Raw genomic sequence first — 18,280 nt, forward strand, 5'->3', positions numbered from 1 at the left:
TCTTTCAAATACTGGAGGTTTGATGAGATTCAATGATTCAACAATTTAACCGGCCCATTCCTACTTATAATATATTTCCCAGATTGTTACACATTTTCCAAATGAAAAATGATTTTTCCTAACTATTAGTGAAGCAAAATTTCATTTTCTGCACACTTGTAAATAATAGTGAACTAAAATTCAAGTTGAATGGCAGCCGTTAAACAACCAAAACAGGTGAAAAACTAGATTTTAAACTTTAATTATTGGCTTATTTCGTCACTATTTAATACATTTTTTAAAATGCCAACCTTTTTTGTGAATTGGTTTGAAATTTCACTGTTTGCACAAATATCCTGTCCTAACTGATGCACAGACATATTCAAACAACAATCATGCCACAGGATCAAAGGAAAATGCACCAGGTAGAAAGGAGCCGAAAACTCACCTTCGGGGACTCCTGCTGGGCAGCTATCTCCTGTTGCTGCTGCTTCAGAAGCAGCTGTTGCAGCTGCTGCAGCTGTAAGATGATGTTGGCATCCACGCTCTGGGCAGTCATCTGGACCGGAGTCTGTACACATTCGACACGTGCTTTGTGAGTGTCTCACGACAAATTTCTTTCACTGCTTACAAAGGAAAACGTTACGTAAGTAAACCCGAGTAGTATTAAACTTATCACCCTCACGAAAAGAAAAAAATTATTGGCCTGATTACATGCACTGCTGCACACAAGAGTGACATTGTTCAGAAACAGAGGGACTCACGGTGGGCTTGGGGGGCGGAACGGCGTTGCCGCTGGGTCCCGCCAGCTGCTTGACCGCGTTGCTGGCCGCCTCTATCTGCGACTGGGCCAGGGACAGCCACACGGGCTGGCCCGCCTGGTCCTGCTTGCCCGCCGCCTGGGCCTTGCCCGAGCCGGGCGGGGCCCGGGAGGGGGCGACGCCCGAGGGAGGAGGGGTCCGCCCCGCGGAGGAGGCCCCCAGCCCGTTGCTGGTGACACTGGCCGCCGCCAGCGCCGCCTGCTCCTGGTGGATGGGGTGGTTGGGGTCCGCCAGGTCGAACAGCGGCTGGATCACCTCCGATTGGAACACAGAGTTCTTCTGCCACAGGTTGAGCACACGGATCACCTTGCTCTGTAACAGAAACGCAGGGTCTGGTCAAATCTAACTGTCGCAGTACGCATCTATTTTACAAGATATAAAGAGAAAAACTCTAAAACTATGCTAAGAAGTTGAATAAATGATACCTGGTGGTAATCGCCAGCCACCAATAGCAGTTCACACCGCAATCACAATGTGTATTAACATCTCTAACATGACGTGCGATGGTGTATATCAATAAAAATTAATATAAGTATAAGCTAGAGCAGTTACACACATATAAACATTTAATCATGTTCTCATAAATCATGTTACAATTTTTTAAATTGCAATTTTCCAGACATTTAAACTATAAATAATTTTATCAGGTTGAAGAAATTAATAGGAGATTCTAAATTTCTAAATTGTTTATAATGTACATTTGCAAGAATTTGAAATATTGTTCGCACTCTCACTAACTTGTTTGCTGTGTAAAAATTTATGACAGCTGATGGATTTAATAAAGTTCAGAATATGTTTTGTAGAATTAATACTAAAGCAAAGGCCTTTTAAATAATGTGTTAAATCTTATATTTGCAGGTTTGTAATTATGTATTATTTTGTGTCCACAGAAAGTTGTTGAGGAGTACAACTGTACTACAAAGACCAAGTATAAGAACCACACATGTTCAATGTTAATGTGTGTCTCAAAATTTAATTTGGAAAAAAAATTATAGTTATGCATAGCACTTAGCTATCCTGCATTGACTCTTGTACCAATTCATGGTTAGAATAACATTCTACTATACCTATCAAGATATAAACAGCAATTAATTATTTAAAGCATAAGACATCTACAATTCTTATGATTACCAGGCTTCTTTTGTACTAATCTTACAAAAACACCAATCACCCAAAGCAGCTACTGAACTCAGCAGTTTACATACCTTGTCCTCAGGAGGGCATTTGAAGAGGTTCACAAATGTACTCTGCAGGTTTTTCGAGAACCTTGGAGCAAACACATCCTTTTCTGCTCCAAATTGGTGCCTTGACTGTCTTACAATGGAGTCGATTACATACAGGCCAGGAACTTTGTACTCAGGTTTGCACTAGAAATGAAATAAAAAAAAAATGTTTTAAGATGTAGCAACAAAAAGACAGACTATATCTCCTAAAAGTCATACCTTCAACAGGTCCAGCAACAATTTTTTTTACATTAGCTAAAATTACTTATATTGTAAATTAGTTTCAACTCAAGTAAATAAACATGAACACCTTTGTTTTGTCATGGAAGAAAATGATGTCAAAATCAATTTACTGATAATGCAATTTTCTGATGGAAACATAAAAGACCCAGCCTCCACCATCCAAAACCATAGCTGGTCTAATTCTCTCTCCACTTTCTTTACTTCAAACAGAACCTTGGACATGGCATGTTACAGTTTGTATGAGTATGACTATGCACTAAAACACCATATTAAAAAAAAATTGCTTTCAGTCTAGGTTGTGTTAGACTGGATCATGACATTTCCCCCTAAAATTACTATCATTAGGAAATTTTCATGGCATTTTCCAAGATCTGAAGTACATTCCCTGAACTATTCCAACTTACCTGAATTTACAGAATATGGACACACCGCTACTTCATTGTTTTATAGAGTTAGTTTAATTCATTTCAGATGGTTGGCATTAAAAAATATAGTTTGTAAACACCTCCATACTTAATTAAAAACCAACTCACCTTATGTATAAATTTTTCCACACTCTGTACTACGTGCTTATAGAATTTTATGGCCTTGATCGCCCCCCTTGTGATGGCAGTCATTTTTGCTTTGGATATCGGGGGCTTGACTTCGTACAAAGACGATAGCTGCAAAACCAAACAGTAACAAATTACTGCATGCACACTATGATGCAGGATTGATAGTTGGATATAACAAATAATTATATATTAGGTAACAAAATAGAATCAAGTGTAAATGCTTTAATATAAAGTTTTTAACTCTAAAAATATGCAAGTCACATAACCCAGTCCCTTTCAAATCAGCAAACTTTTAATTCAAATTCTACTGGGCCTTATTAGCATTCAATTATTTTTTTTGTAACTTACATAAAAAAAAATTATTTTTAGAAATTTGGGGTTAGTTGTTTTTTTATTAATTTGCAAAACTTGGCAAACAAACAAATTTAGCATGTTTCTAACTGAACAAAATAATTGTCACTCGGAAACGATTAGTGTTAGTAAGCTCAAATTGGTCCCATTAAAAATCTTTTTTTATAAACTTTCGTATGAGTATGACATAAAACTTGATATGGGTTACTAAATTAAAAAATAACAAAAAATGTGACAGAATATTCCAAATTAGGTTTTCTCAAAAAGTGACAATTTTAAAATTTCAAAATAATTCTCAAAAATTGATTGCACCATTCTCATACACCTATTTATGGTCATTCATAGTAGATTTGTTTGTTTGATACTGTTTTATTTCCTGATGGAAGCATAGTTGGTGCAGAGCTGCCAACCTCAAATCACACCCATCAGTAATGGCAATTAGGTATATGAAAAAAGTACGCGTAAATCATGCACGATAAATTTTTCCTGGGGCATTATAACACACTCACAAGATAAAACAACGACAATAATATGCAAAAGAAAAAGAAAAATATGAATACAATGCAAATTAATACATAAAAAAATCTATTTGAACAATACAATCATCTGAATATGTAAGAAATATTAATAATTTTACTGGATATTTTGAATCTTCAATTCAATGTATTCAAAGTTAAACTTTAAAACAACTGTCTTTTTATTTGCTTCTTTTATCCTGGTTCGATAAGAAATGTCATGTAAACAAACAAGACAAACACAAGGACTTGTAAACAATAACTGCGTTCGTTACTTTCGTTTCTTCAGATGTAGCGAAAAAACGAAAATATAGATTTATTGCTAGTCACGGCTTTAAAATGTTCTGCATGTTTCTATGATTCAATATGCCGTCTACAGTCATCCCTTTCACCATGTGCAATCGAAAAGTCACACGCGCATACATTACAAAACCGTGGCGTTCCAAACATTTAAAAACGACAATCATGGCCATTCTTTTGAATATTTAAGTGGAAAGTTCTGAAGTCTTGCGTGTTTTTTCCCACAGATGCACATTATTCTGTCTCACGCTTCATTTCTACAACCGGCACTGAAGAACACAACACTATCGAAAAAAATAAAAACATTTTCACGTCTGTAGACACGACAAAAACCGGACAAAAACACTATGATGAAAAAAATGGCTTTCAAGAAATAAATTAATACAACACAGGTTAGCCAAAGTACCGTACAAAAATTATCGTGATGTAAGTAGCCTTCAAACGATAAGTCCGAGGATATGTACTAGTTGTATCGTACAACGGACGTAATACCATCCCATTATTATTTGAAAACACGAGAATTAATTTACTTATTTCGACAGTACATCGTACATGCGCACACTTACTAGTTCCGTTATTTGAGCAACCAACCGAAGTATTCAAACAGCGTTCACGAAACACGCACAGCAGAAACGTAAATTTTTCCGTTACCATGCAGCACAAAGCCTCGTTTCCGTAATAAACTAGCGATGTTCCGTAATTCCGTAATTCGGGGTTAAAATCCGTAATAATTACGGAAAATCCGTAATGGTTGGCAGCTCTGGTTGGTGTTTCCGTGAGTGTCCTGTGATGAGAGGCATATTTTACATCGGATGCATACCTGCCAACCTAACAATCTTGAGATTTGTAAAAGAAGACCTTCAACTTCAGCAACTATTTTTTAATCAGTAAAATACGTTAAATACACATTGCCCTGTACCGTTATCGTGGCCAATAAATACATACTAGGCTAATAGTCAACCACTGCACATTTGATGGCAGGGCAACTAAGACTCCCAGGAATGGAATGGGTCCAGGAACAGAATAAATATCCACCTTCATTGTGTCAGAATATCAGAAAACCATCAACTTCCCATTCACAAGTACCTATGCTACACAGCAATACGAAGTTATCTCACAAATTAAGCATTAAAATTATTCTAAGAAAAAAAATTAATTGTAAGAAAATAGTAGATTCACTATCATGCAACAGTACAACGCAATATAGACAATTTAGCGTTCTAAAAATAGGTAAAAAATATATCTAAAAATTAATTTAAACGCCAAGAATAATACATAACACTATCTTACATGCACTTACAACAACTATGTTTTAATATGTGCAGAATATATTAAAATAATCAATGCAACTTAATTACTACTACACTCAAAATTGTAACACAAAATCTAACCTCGCCATTAAACGATTTCACTGCCTCCATTCCCCCGGAATTTAAGTCTGTTAGATTCATTTCAAAGTATTTTATTGAAAATTAACTATCAACATCCCTATAAACAGAAAAACATTGCTTCTGTGATAAAACAACAAACACCGACTTCATTCATTAAAATTAAGATGGCGACGGAAGAAGATGATCAAACATCAACCGGAAAGACAAAATATTTACACCAACATAACTTTTCAAAGGCGTTTATAAAGTTACTAAAAAAAATGTATTAAAAAACTAACTACAAGAAAATCACTAAAGAAATTTTAAAATTATAACAGAAACTTAATTTATGAAATAAAGGGTTTAGTATAAAATATTAAAATATTTAAGACATTCAAAAGACTACTTTCCAGAATTTTAAATTGTGCTTCTACTAATGTTTTTTTAAAAAAATTATTAAACATTAGTTTACGATTGAAAATTAAGAATTATAAAATAAGATTTAAGAATTATTCGTGTACTTAACTGATGACTCTATGTAAACTAGTGGAAAGGTTTATGAGTGTCGTGTAAGAATTTAAGGGTCGTGTGTTAACCACATAATGACTTAAGATTCTGTCTGCCGACTTCCGTAGCGTAGTCTGCTGCACACCGGCTTACGGTGCGAGGTATTCTGGGTTCGAGTTCCGGGTAAGGCATGGGTGTAAAAGATATACATATTCTCATATTTGATAACGATTCGAAATTATGATTCACGCTGCATATAATGACTCTTTGGCTATGGACGAAAGCTGTAGGCCACTTAACTATATAAAAAATAAAAAATAAATAAAATAAGATTCTGTCTCGCGACTTTGAAGTGAGAGGGTTTTATGATAGGCTGCACTTTTCGAAGTTAGGAAGTTTACTAAAGTACATAAATCTACTTACCTAATGGTGCCGTGGGTTTGCTGTACTTTTAACTCTATACACATTTTGAAGATAGAACATGGAACGAAACAAGATTTCTTCTAATGGGTAACAGTGGTGGTAAATGGTCCCAATGGGGGACTCTGCCGAATCTACCGACCACCAGGTCAGTAAATAATCAATCCTACAGATACATGACACATGTACAAGTAAAAAAATCGACTTCAAACATCACAAACTTTAGACGTATCTTCTCGACTTTGCAAACCAATGAATGACATGCCGTCACCCGGCCTCTGTAGAAGGCCCGGGAAGTACCTGACGGACGCTACGGGCGTCGCTGTACTGCTGTTGTCCGGGGGGCGCCAGGCTAGTGGGACACTAGACCATTGGTGATGGGCCGTGGGTACTCTGCCCCCACGTGCCCCGCCACGTACGCGGCTTGAAATCTATCCTGAACTTCCCTAAGTACATGTGGTGCGAAATAATCGTAAGCGACACCATTTATGTTAATTTGCGTTTAATTCATGGACTTCTCCGGTGGTACGCATGCAGGGGCGCAACAACCTTGAAGTGGGGGCAAACGGGGGCAAAGAAAGTGCTGTGTAATCAATTTTTAGATAATAAAACTGCTTAAATAGCACCATTTTCCACCTTGAAATACAAATTTTCCCGGGGGGGGGGCGGACCCCCCTGCTTCAGTAGGGGGGATCAATGATTCTTTATAAAAAGGTATATTGCCCCGCCCCCCCTTTGGAAATTTAGTTTTTGCGCCCCTGTACGCATGGATACGCCGTACTCCCTATACGTACACTACACGGTGGCAGAACCACTACAAAAACTATGCAAATGCACTATGCGGCGTCTGAGCCGTTGTACAGTTACATTAACACACACTGATTACAGAACAAAACACAACACTAACATAACACTGTGAATTTGCAGCAGCAGTCTCGCGGGGGCGCGGTTACTAGTGCTCTGGAAACGGCCAGTACCGAAAGTTAACTGTCAGTGAGCGTGATCCTAAATTACACTTTACACTTACTTGAGGTTGCAGTAAGTAACGTGCGTAATAATTATATTAAGCATTGTGCGATTATTAACTAAACTTCTTAAAGGACTGTAAATAATCATGTTTTTGTTACAGGTGCAGATGATGTATACAAGAGCACATGGTTTGCTTTTGACAGTTTGAAATTTCTTTTTGACAAGAACAACCCACGCCAGACTGAGCAGGGTAAGTACATAAACAACTTTAAGCATAATAATATCCTTGTTTGTTACCTACACACTCGGTCATGATTGACGATTGTTTATGCGTACTTTTCCTGCCACTCAACTCTTCCCTCGTTTAGGAAATTGTCAGTTAGTTCCTGCCGTATTTCCTTAGCTTTTAAAGACGACCGCCTAGAGACTTTTCTGAGTGCGACAAATAACGCAGATCTTTCACTTGTCTGTACTCGCCAGCTTCCCTCAATCACCTCACCTTTTTCTTCAACATCAAAGGTTCCAGGAGGGGTGTATCGCAAAGATGACAAAGGCTGTCGTCTCAAGAAATTATTTAGACATGCAATCGTCATCACAACTAGCTGAGCCTTTTCAGGTTCCAGAAGCATTGGTTTTATCAAGACACGGAAAATTGACGATACCACACCAAATACATTTGACGTCGACCCAGAGGCCACCCTAGCTCCTACAGGCTGTTATGGCGCGTCACCGCCTTCTTCTGTGCGCGGGCGTGTGCGGGAGCCAGTGGTGCCACCTTCAATAAATCAGTGTCCCTCCGACGTAGTTTTTTATGTATATTTTCTTTTCTTTCAGCAGGACATAATTTTTATTGTAAAAACTATAATATCATCCATCATGTATAATTTAAATTAGAAGGGTAAATAACATGTATTTTAATATGCACGGGGTGAACAAGTCGCGGGTTCCCGTCCACGAGGACGTCAGATGCTGCACGAGACGCGCGCGGGGAGGGGGTCGGCGCGAGCAGAGGGGAGTCGCGTCTGGAGAACCGCGGAGGAGTGACGTGTCGGCCGCGAGCTCTCGCCAAGACGAGTGAAACGGGTGAGCATAGAGGCCTCCGGGCTTAACGTCAGTGACGCGGGGAATAGATCAGCAACAGTCTTCGAGTCGTGTCAGGCAGTTCGAAACTATGGAGATTAGTATGTAAACTATTGCCAAGGGGTCGCCTTATTGTAGATAGTTTAGTTTTCTTTTTATTAGTGTTTCATAATTTTTTCCTTTCCTCTCGTATGTATGTATATATATATATCTTTATTCGCTTGTATAGTCATGCATTGCCTAGGATAAAATAGTACCATTGTGTCATGGACGAGACCTCGCCATTTTAATGGGACATTTCAGAAACTGTGTCCGCAGGTAGTGCTTGCCTGAATTCGCTATAGGACAGGAAATCAAAGCCCTGCCGGTTTGGGACAAACGCCATCGGTTAGCGCCGCGACGCCGGCGCCTACTACTTCCCATAGGCGGCCGTGTAAGGGGAAATTCTCGTGTAGTCAGGCCTCACCTAAGAACGGTCGTAGGCGGGAACTGCGATAGCCCCGTGCCAGTGCAAATAGTGGCCAATAAAAAGAGTGAGTGCCACGAAACCCTATGTAGTTTCATTATTAGCAGGCTAGATCCTCTTAACTGCCACGCGGCCCGAAACCCACCCCCAACTGAGCTAGCCCAAGAACCTACACAACCAATAAAGGGATCAGCCCGCTCGACGACACATTTTCCACTATTCTTCGTGTTCTACTTATCCTGTAGTTGTAAATGCGCTCTTTAGACCCTTTGCGATACAACCCTGGGTATTGTTTCATCATATAATCCGTCAGGGCCAAAGCGTCATCACCTACGAAAAAAAATGGAATACATTTGTTTGAAACATTAGTAAGAGGTTTAGGATGAGGAAGGTTTAATAATATTGTCCTCTAATTGTTTATACAGATTGGTGTTAGCGAATACCCCGCCGTCTGAAATCCGTCTTTGGCAACCCACATCTACAAACAAAAAGTTGTAGTTTGCATCTACTACGTACTGCAAACAACACAATACTAAATAGATCTTTGTATGAATAAAAATCGCTGCCACTTTTGATCGGACACTGTATCACCACATGTTTTCCATGAGGGAAATTCCACATTTCTTCGAACTGATTCGATACTTCCAACCATTCCTCCTCGGATTCTGGCACCTGGAAAGATAAAATGTATTTGGTTCATAAACGACAAACATTACAATAAGTAAATATCGCCTATATTTGAGGAAAGCACAAAACAGTAACGAGTGAGAAAATTTTTACCGTCTAAATGTAGGGCAAATGTAGCTATACGTAAATGTTCCCTATATGTGAGGAATGCAAATAACTGAACAAGTGAGGAAACTGTGACCATACAAATTATAGGGCTAATGTGCACAGTAAAGTACACAAGAAAAATTTTCAAAAAAGCAAGGGTAAATTAACAAATAAAAGTAACCGACAGTGCGACCGACCCACACACTGTACGAAAACCAATTACTAGTAGTAATAGAGCGAGGTTACGCAACATTTAGCACGTTGGACTCGCATTCGAAAGGACTCGGGTTCGATTCCCGGCTCCGGCCATCCTGATTTCGGTTTTTCCATCCTTTCCCAAAATCACTCCAGGCGAATGCTGGAATGGAGTACTTAACATAATGACATGGCCTATTCCATCCACAGTTCCCTTTTAGTTGTATATGTTGCCGTCTGTTGTACATCATCTTTCTTCAAATCATTGCTAATACAAATTAACAAATCTAGCAACTAACAAACACAACATAAACATTACTATCAAAGGAATATTGTACGACGATGTGGAGATCATTGATAATATATTACAGTTTTTTTTTTTTCTCAGATGGCAACCGGTGACGAAAATGCGACGACCTGAAAATGAACAAGTGCCACAATCCCCTGGCAGCAGTTTTTCCGAACGCTCGGGAATTACTTGAACGCCACAGCCCACACCGAATAACCGCAAGAGAAAATCTGTCAATGATGATCGTCTTGACAAAGCGTTCAGTATTATTGCAGCTTACAGCAATGAACAGAATGATGAATGCCAGTCATTTGGTAATTTTGTCACGATGAAGCTTCGATCATTCACTGACGACGAGAGTACGCATCTACAAGCGGACATAATGACATTGTTTGTTAAGGCAAAACGTGGGTTCTACAGCTAACCTGCCATGGCCAACCCCCCTTCAAACTTAAAAACCTCGTATCAACGTGGAAGTTTCAATGAACCTTTCATAAGCACTGTACAACCACTTCAGTCTTTTGCAAACATTTCTGCGGCGGCCAGTCCTGCTTCCGATTCTTAATCTGTTTCAGAGGACAGCTTGATCATTACAGACCTGCTGTAAATAGGTTTTCGACCATATGTCTAGCATAATTATTATACAACATGGGTAATAAATAATCAAACATGATAATGTAAACCTGTTATTTGGTTTGTGCAAACTAATTTACCTCTCCTACGCCTAACTGCAAGGCAAATAAATTTTGTACTCACTTGTAGTTGCTATGAGAATAATGTTTGATACCATTTTATAAAATACAATACATTTCTTTCTCTGTGTATGTGTTTGTAAAGACAGATTAAAAATTAATAACCTGATGTTAAACATATTTTTATTTCATTGCATAATGTTCAAATACATACCTTGATCAACTGTATACATTCTTCTACCAGCGCCATGCAAACTTCGGGGATGATTGTGCTGATAGCTTGCTTGCTTGCTTACTCTGAACAGATATTGTAGGCTTGCATACAAATCTCCTGTTGCCAGGAAGCGCAAGGTTATAGCTAACCTATCTTGCGCTGGGATCACTTTTCTGAATGTTGTGTCCTACGTAATCCGCTCTCCAATTTTGGTTAACAGGTATTCGAACTCTGTAGGCGACATGTGGGTGAAGTTTTTATACTGCCCACTTACCGACTGAAAATTCAAGTCGCGTAATAAACTTGAACCGCCATGATTTTCTCTGTTGACAAACACACGTTTCATCCACCACCTTCGTGAACGTTTCGACTTATTTTTCAATAAGTACCTAATGTATTAAAATATAGCTGGCAGCAGCCAACTGCAGCTAGTGCGACATTGTCACTACACTGACTTACAGATGATACAAGGTTAGTAGGTGGAAAACTGAATAGATACGCATCCAAGATACAGATACGTGATACAGAGTGGGCTGACTTGTCTTCAGATGGCCGAATCATAATCGCGTATCATTTCATGATACAGATACGGTGATCTGATACAAGTGTGGACGCGGCTTTAGCGATGTTCGCTGTGTTCACTGCACCAGGTGGCCAGATAGATCAGTCTAGTTCGCGATGTCAGAGATATGCATGTAATGGGTTTCGAAAATGATTCTAATGATGTAATGAATACCATTTTCTGCTGGCACACACAGTATGTAAACATAAAAATAAACTGGTTCATGAAGTAATCCAAAAAGAAAATAATTTGAAGAATTTCATAATTTGATAGAGCAGTTGTGTGAGGAAAAAGCTAAATTTATGGATTATTTCAGAATAAATACAACTCAGTTTGAATGAATTCCCTTGGAATCAACTCCCAAACATTGTCCTGCAAATCCTGCCTTCTACATTCTTCTATTGATTTATTTAATAAATATGGATGTTTTTGTATTTCTTAAATGAACTTCTCCGTCGACATGACTATTTAAAGCACAGTACTGGGCAAAACAAAACTTTAAGAGAAGTCGCAAACCAAACATCTTGTGGTGTCGCCAGGACATATCGAACACAGCTTGTGGAGTCCATTGACACCTGAGATGCAGCTGGCCATGATTTACTTGCCTAGCGAACATTGCAAACACAGCGAGCAAAGTGCTGTGTGTGGCCGAAGCTTCACTGTTTCCCGGAAAATATCGGGATGGTTCCTTACTATTGACTGTGGCCAGTTCTCTCCCAGTGTCGTCTCACGACCTCGTCGAGACATGAAACCCTGTGTGGCCGTATTCGTCAACGCATCATGCTCAAGCAGCGATATCAGCACCCTGGCACGACCCTTATCTATGAGCACTGGGTTGGTGAGTGGTGCGTTGCCCACTATGATCCTCGAGGTCCCATTGCGTAGCTCGTGTGCATATCCGTACAACGTAACAGCATAAACAAACACGAAGCCCAAATTAATACTGCTAAATTATGGAAATAAATATTTATAATTTGTTTAATACTCACATTTAAACAAGTTGAATGGGTACAATTGCAAATAAATGAGTTTGTAATCTTCCTGATAGAAAAATATAGTAAAATAATCAGCAAAAAAATTATGACATTGTCTTAGTAGTACTTGTAGCTTTCAAATTTGTTCTTCTTATTCTAGCCATAGCAATACGATTAAAACACTCAAATACATACATAAATACTTTGTGTAAGGATATATATAAAGTTTGGCAAATGGTAAAATAACCTATGTACTTAATAAAATGAATATGTTTTACAACACTTTAAAATAACAAGGAAAAAGATGGAAAGTTTAACAACACTTTAAATTAACAATATGGTGTATGATTCACGTCCACTAATATACATAAGTAAATATATTTCAAAATTTCTCCCTGTGAATTCCAGAAAACTTGGCCGATTTATCTTTTCTGGCAGTATTTTGGCTTTGAATGGAAAAGTAAATAAGTAAGGAATCTTGGGGAAAGTGGGGAAATATGATAAAATTTAAAAGCATACAATTTGATGGCTGGATAATGATATTTAGCTGCAATTGCAACTGTAAACTCTCCACTTTATAGGTATTAATAATAATATATATTAATATATGTATATAATAAAATATTTCCACTGCTCTAAATCAAAACTGTCATTTTGTTACTTTACAGAATTCGTGCTTTGTCATTAAGATATACTATCCTGACTTTCTTTTACTATTTTAATTTTTCTCGTATTTTAGTGTCTGAAACTGATTTTTTTACACAATATGTAATTGAAGTCTCACAATATCCATGTTTCAAACTCAGAAAGTCTCTTATAGTTTCTTTTCTTTACAAAAAGAAACAAAAAACTAAGACAAAAAGTAAATAAATAAAATTTTAATAGAGTATGCCATATTACCCGATCATGTACTGTTTCCAAATAATGCATGTATTTAATACTCATTTCAAATTAAATCTAATTCTAAAATATATCATTATCAATAAGCACAGATGTATTTACTAACTTTCATGTGCATTTGATCAAATTATGAATGAGAATTAAGATACCTTTTTACCAAACAACAACAAAAAATTACATGAAAGCATTACAGAAACTACAGTCTGTTATAGCTTGACCACAAGCACAATTAGTGATACATCATTTTACACAGGTTGTAGCACTAGAGTGCAGCACCATTCATGCTTGTAGTGACTCGATGAGAAACAGATAAGCATTGTGTTACCCGCCGCACCATATCACCCCACTCTCCCCTAATCATAAATAGGTCTCGTCGACTGTGGCTGGACAGACACTTGCCTCAGTGTTTCATTGTAGTTACCAAGGAGCATCCTTGAGTGTTTTATGCCATCTGTGAAAACCAAGTATTGGGCGGGGGGGGGGGGGGGGGGAATTTATGTTTAATGGAAGGCACACACAAACTGCGTTGAGCCAACAGCTGCACTGCACTAATGCGAGGTAAGGTTCTGTTTCTTGTTGTGGATGGAGTAGGCCACGTTCATCATCTGCATCACCGTCTTGTACTTCTCCAGTTCGTAGCGCTCGGGATCGCTCGCTGTGTGGACGGCACTGCCCGCCGCTGGATGAAGCATCAGTTCGAAACCATTTGGTCTGGGATCGGTTCCACCGGGAGAGTGAACGTCACCTCTGGAAACAGACGGTGAGAGTTCGCTGGAGGTTGCGAGCTGCGGAACACACGACACTGAGCCCACATGCGAGGGTACCTGGACCTGGATTCAAATCCCAGTTGGTCCGTCCATCCTGATTTGTGGTTTTCCGCAGGCATTAAAAATTATGCCAGGCGAATGCTGGAACCGTTCCTTAAAATAAGCTGGGATTTATAATTTCTCCAATTTTTCTCATCAACGAGATGTTGAACCAAAGTAAATGAAACTAAGGACATGTCTGTCGCCACCCCTGTCGTGATACGTACAGGAGAGAGCAGATGCTCGTGGAGAAGGTATCGGCCACCTGTGCGTTGCCCGCCTGGAGGCGCGCGGCGGCTGCGTCGGTGGCCTTGCAGAACTGCGAGGCGGCGTGCTCGTGAGCGGCGTACAGGGCGGCCTGCTGCCGCTCGAGCGCCGCCGTCGCGGCGGCCAGCTGCACGCCCAGCCCGAAGGAGGCCACCTCCACCGCGCCGCGCAGCTCCTCCGGGCCCGCCAGCGACATGACCACGGCCTCCCGGAACTCCGCCTGTGCCTCAAGCACCCGGGCGTGGCACGCCTCCGCCTCCCGCGTGTACGCGTCCGCGGCGACGGCCGCGCCCGTGCGAGCGGCCGCCACGGCGGTGGTCGTGGCCGCGTGGAAGTCACTCAGGCACCTGGTCAGATCTCTCTCCGACGCTGCAACTGTGGGGGCGACTTGCACAGTTCTCATCAGCACGTTCCCTCCCTCTACCGAACAAATTACTAACCGTGATTCTGATAACCATAATGGTTGTAAACCCAGAATTATAAGTTATTTTTAAGGTTTTTTTAAGAAAATACTAAAATTTGAGGTTCAGAAAAATTTTAAATCAGAGAAAAATATTTATAATTGTAATTTAATCATCTACACGAGGAACGGTGGCTGAGATATCAGAACACTTGTCTCTCGTCACGGCAATCCGGGTTCAGTTCCCGGCTTGGTCGATTTCAGATTTTTTCGCAAGTGGGAAACGTGAGCTTGTGGGTTTTCTCGGGGGTACTCCCATTCCGTCACTGGTCCATGCCCGATTTCATCTCGCTTAACGCATTCTTCAGGCTGGCTAGGACAGATCTGTCCCTTGGGTAGAGCAGCCGGTCCCTATGAGTGTCAGTCCCATTCCATCCATGCAGACCCTGATTTAGGCAGGAAGCCACATATATATTTTCATATATACATAATTATATACTGAGTGTATTATAAAAAAAATTAACAGATTTTGTGCTATCTACAGTATCTCTACAGTATTGCTTGGTTAAAATTTTCTTTAAACCCAATGAGTTTACTTTCAGTGATTTTAAATCATTTTCTTTCTAGTGTTAATATTTTTTGAGTTTTGAGAGCACAGGTATATTATAAACAAATGTGTTAAATGACGTAAGATTTGAGCATTAAACGGAACAAGTTGCGCTGCAAAGGTATGATACCTTGTAATCTGGGGATGTGGGTTCAAATACCTGTTCAGACACCTTGATTTCAGTTTTACATGGGTTCCCGAAATCACTACAGGCAAAGATGAGATGGCCGAGGACGATTCCTTCTTCAACATCCTTGAAGTGTGTCTTTTAAGTGTTACAGACTTTATTGACATCAACAAGAAAAAAACACCCAAATTCAATAAATAAAAAATTTGAGCATGAAGGTGCACAGAAGCATACTGTTAACACGTGATACGTACTGGCATCATGAATTTTAGAATCAAAGAAGAAGTGTTCAGGACAAGGACTGCTGCTGGGTGAGCGGGATGGGGCGTTGTCCTCATCATTGGACTTGCTGACAGCACAGTCCATGAACAGGACATTGATGTTAGGCAGCTGAGGGACACTCGTGGAGTGGTTGCCATCCATTTCGCCTGGAACATTAGTTGTGGCACATACTGAGGTGCTGTCAACCTCAGCAGATAATTTACATTTGATTTTTTTGGAGCCCTGCTTTCTGAGCTACTTTTATATGCTGAAACTAGCAATCACTGGGCCTGATTGATAAATATAAATACAAGGTTAACATTCAGTGAATTTTTTCAAAAGCTGAACTTAAAAGTGCTCATCAGGTTCATGAGTCTACGAGACCTTCTAAAAGCTCTGCCTGGTGCTTCCTTTGTGCCTTATGCATAAAATTTATTTGGGGTTTAAGACACTAAGCTGTGTGATTTAAAAACTGTGTTTTAAATACTTTTTTTAATAAATGCATTATTTTTTTTAAGTTTTTTACTACAATAAATTTCGCTTACAATACTTTCAGCCGTGTTTTGCTCCATATGTCTAAAGGCAGAAAACACTCGCTTTACTTAATACACATGCCTTATCTCGTGGATACGCCAATGCCTCACCTCTTTTTTTAAAAAAATAAAAATAAAAAAATAGAATTTTGAAAATCAACTCATGAAACAAAAATAAATCATTAAAACTAAAATAACCAGAAGAAATATGGGATTAAAACATTTTCTAATTTCCTTCAGGTTCACATTTATTTAATAAACAATATCTAGGTGCAATACCAAGCATTGCCTGGCTAAGAAAATATTTGGAACCAATTTATTGTGGGTGGTTTATAGTTTAATGATAGTCAAACTGTTAGCCAACTTCACTGGAAATTGTAATCGTTTCAAAATTAAGGGTATTTTGGTTTCATTTATAGGTTTTTGTGATACGAATATCAGTTCTCATTGTTTCTTTGCCAATTATGCTTGATTCAATGATTTTATTCTGCAGACATTTAATATAAAGTCATTACATGATTTCAGCTAACTCAGATTCAACACCAACATTATATATGAACCAACCTTTGAGGCAGTGCAAATTTAAAAATTTAAAAATTGGTTAGGAAACATCAACAATGCAATAGCAATTGTTATGGAAACAAAGGAAGCATCAACAATGTAACAGCCATTGCCATGGAAATACAAAAATTAAATAAATCAATGCAAGACCAAGGGCTATCACCTCAACCATGAGTGGAAGGTAATACGTGATTGTGAAGGAAACTGAGAATATTTATAAAAATACACATTTTACTTCTACATATATAAATTAGTACCTTTAATAGGTAATTCAAGATATCTCATAACTGGTGAATACTAAAGCTATTTAGCATCATCCTTGCCTCAATCGTTGCTTCCACCTACCAGAGAGAGCAGACGATTGTGGCTGCTCTCTCTGAATCACTTTGGGTCGACCAAGCACAATACGTGGTCCACTACCTCAACTAAGCCTGTTACGTGCCTTCAGACAATTTGTACAGATCCAGATGATTTGTGTTAGTGTGTGGTGTGCTTTAAATAAAAGTGTTCTGGAAACCACATTTCCCCCATATACAGCATGAGAATTTGCACGACGTGTGTGAGGCCTGTGGGACGCCTTGAAAATCAAGTGGGAGTAAATTCAGCATCCCCGTCATTTAGAGTAGGGCAGGTTTTCAGCATCACTAACAGACATGGAGAACAATCTCAAGCCACATGGGTGACGTCAAACCTTGAGACAGTCTCTCAGCCAGGTTTCTATGCCTGTTAAATCCTAAAGAGTGGTGCCTAACACTGTAAAAACACTGACATGCAAACTTTCTTGAGGGAATTTTGTGAATATTCAACGTACGTTTAAGGGTGCCAAGACAATCTAGACTCTTTAACGATAATGGGTCATCCTTTATTAATTTAAGTAAGACAGACAGACATTGTGAAGTGTTGGTTATTTTTTTGGGTAGGTCACCCATTTCTTTTTCCCTAGCACTTACTGCAAATAACTGAACTAACATACAATATGTAGACTAAAGAGTGGAAACTAGTTAAATGAAAAAAAAAAAATCTGGAAATTTATTTTGTGTTTTTTTTTCCTTTAATTTATTCAACCATAGACAAGATCTGCATTACAGTATGAGTGCCCTAGAAACCTTCATGAAGCTGAGGCTAGTACTCTGTAAACTGTATTATAAAGGAAAACTAAATTGTGGCACATTTTTCCACAGTTGATGGAGGAAATGAATCCAGTGCCATAAAGTAATTTACCTTCACGTTACAGTTGCACAGGAATGTTGATAAAACTGTGGGATATGTTGTCGAGGATTAAAGAATACTGTGTTTAACGATTCGTTTCGTAGTGCCTAT

The 18,280-nt window shown here is 39.0% G+C and overlaps 2 protein-coding genes and 1 long non-coding RNA gene across 5 annotated transcripts in view; 1 reads left to right on the forward strand and 2 right to left on the reverse strand.

Annotated features, from left to right (window-relative positions):
* Positions 1–5,537, reverse strand: part of LOC134537541 (SR-related and CTD-associated factor 4) — a 58,599-nt gene extending 53,062 nt beyond the window's left edge. For all 3 annotated transcript variants that reach the window (XM_063378098.1, XM_063378097.1, XM_063378096.1), the window contains exons 1-5: positions 5,378–5,537; positions 2,800–2,928; positions 2,006–2,167; positions 744–1,112; positions 428–550 (exon numbers count right to left, since the gene is read on the reverse strand). In XM_063378098.1, coding sequence (XP_063234168.1) covers positions 428–550; positions 744–1,112; positions 2,006–2,167; positions 2,800–2,928; positions 5,378–5,437 — 843 coding nt within the window. In that variant the 5' untranslated portion in view covers positions 5,438–5,537. The remainder of the gene's footprint in view (positions 1–427; positions 551–743; positions 1,113–2,005; positions 2,168–2,799; positions 2,929–5,377) is intronic.
* Positions 5,538–6,194: 657 nt separating this feature from the next.
* On the forward strand, positions 6,195–10,924 carry LOC134537542 (uncharacterized). The gene is made up of 3 exons (XR_010076002.1): positions 6,195–6,431; positions 7,413–7,502; positions 10,156–10,924. It is a non-coding gene; the product is annotated as an uncharacterized LOC134537542 (long non-coding RNA).
* A 3,022-nt stretch (positions 10,925–13,946) lies between these two features.
* Positions 13,947–18,270, reverse strand: LOC134537250 (uncharacterized). Its single transcript, XM_063377519.1, has 4 exons — positions 18,182–18,270; positions 15,860–16,033; positions 14,432–14,846; positions 13,947–14,109 (listed from the first exon to the last, which is right to left on the reverse strand). Exons 2-4 carry the CDS (start codon positions 16,026–16,028, stop codon positions 13,947–13,949), a joined length of 747 nt encoding a protein of 248 aa, XP_063233589.1. The 5' UTR covers positions 16,029–16,033; positions 18,182–18,270.
* Positions 18,271–18,280: the final 10 nt, after the last annotated feature.

This window comes from Bacillus rossius, chromosome 12 (genome assembly GCF_032445375.1).
Source record: "Bacillus rossius redtenbacheri isolate Brsri chromosome 12, Brsri_v3, whole genome shotgun sequence".
Lineage (NCBI taxonomy): Eukaryota > Metazoa > Arthropoda > Insecta > Phasmatodea > Bacillidae > Bacillus > Bacillus rossius.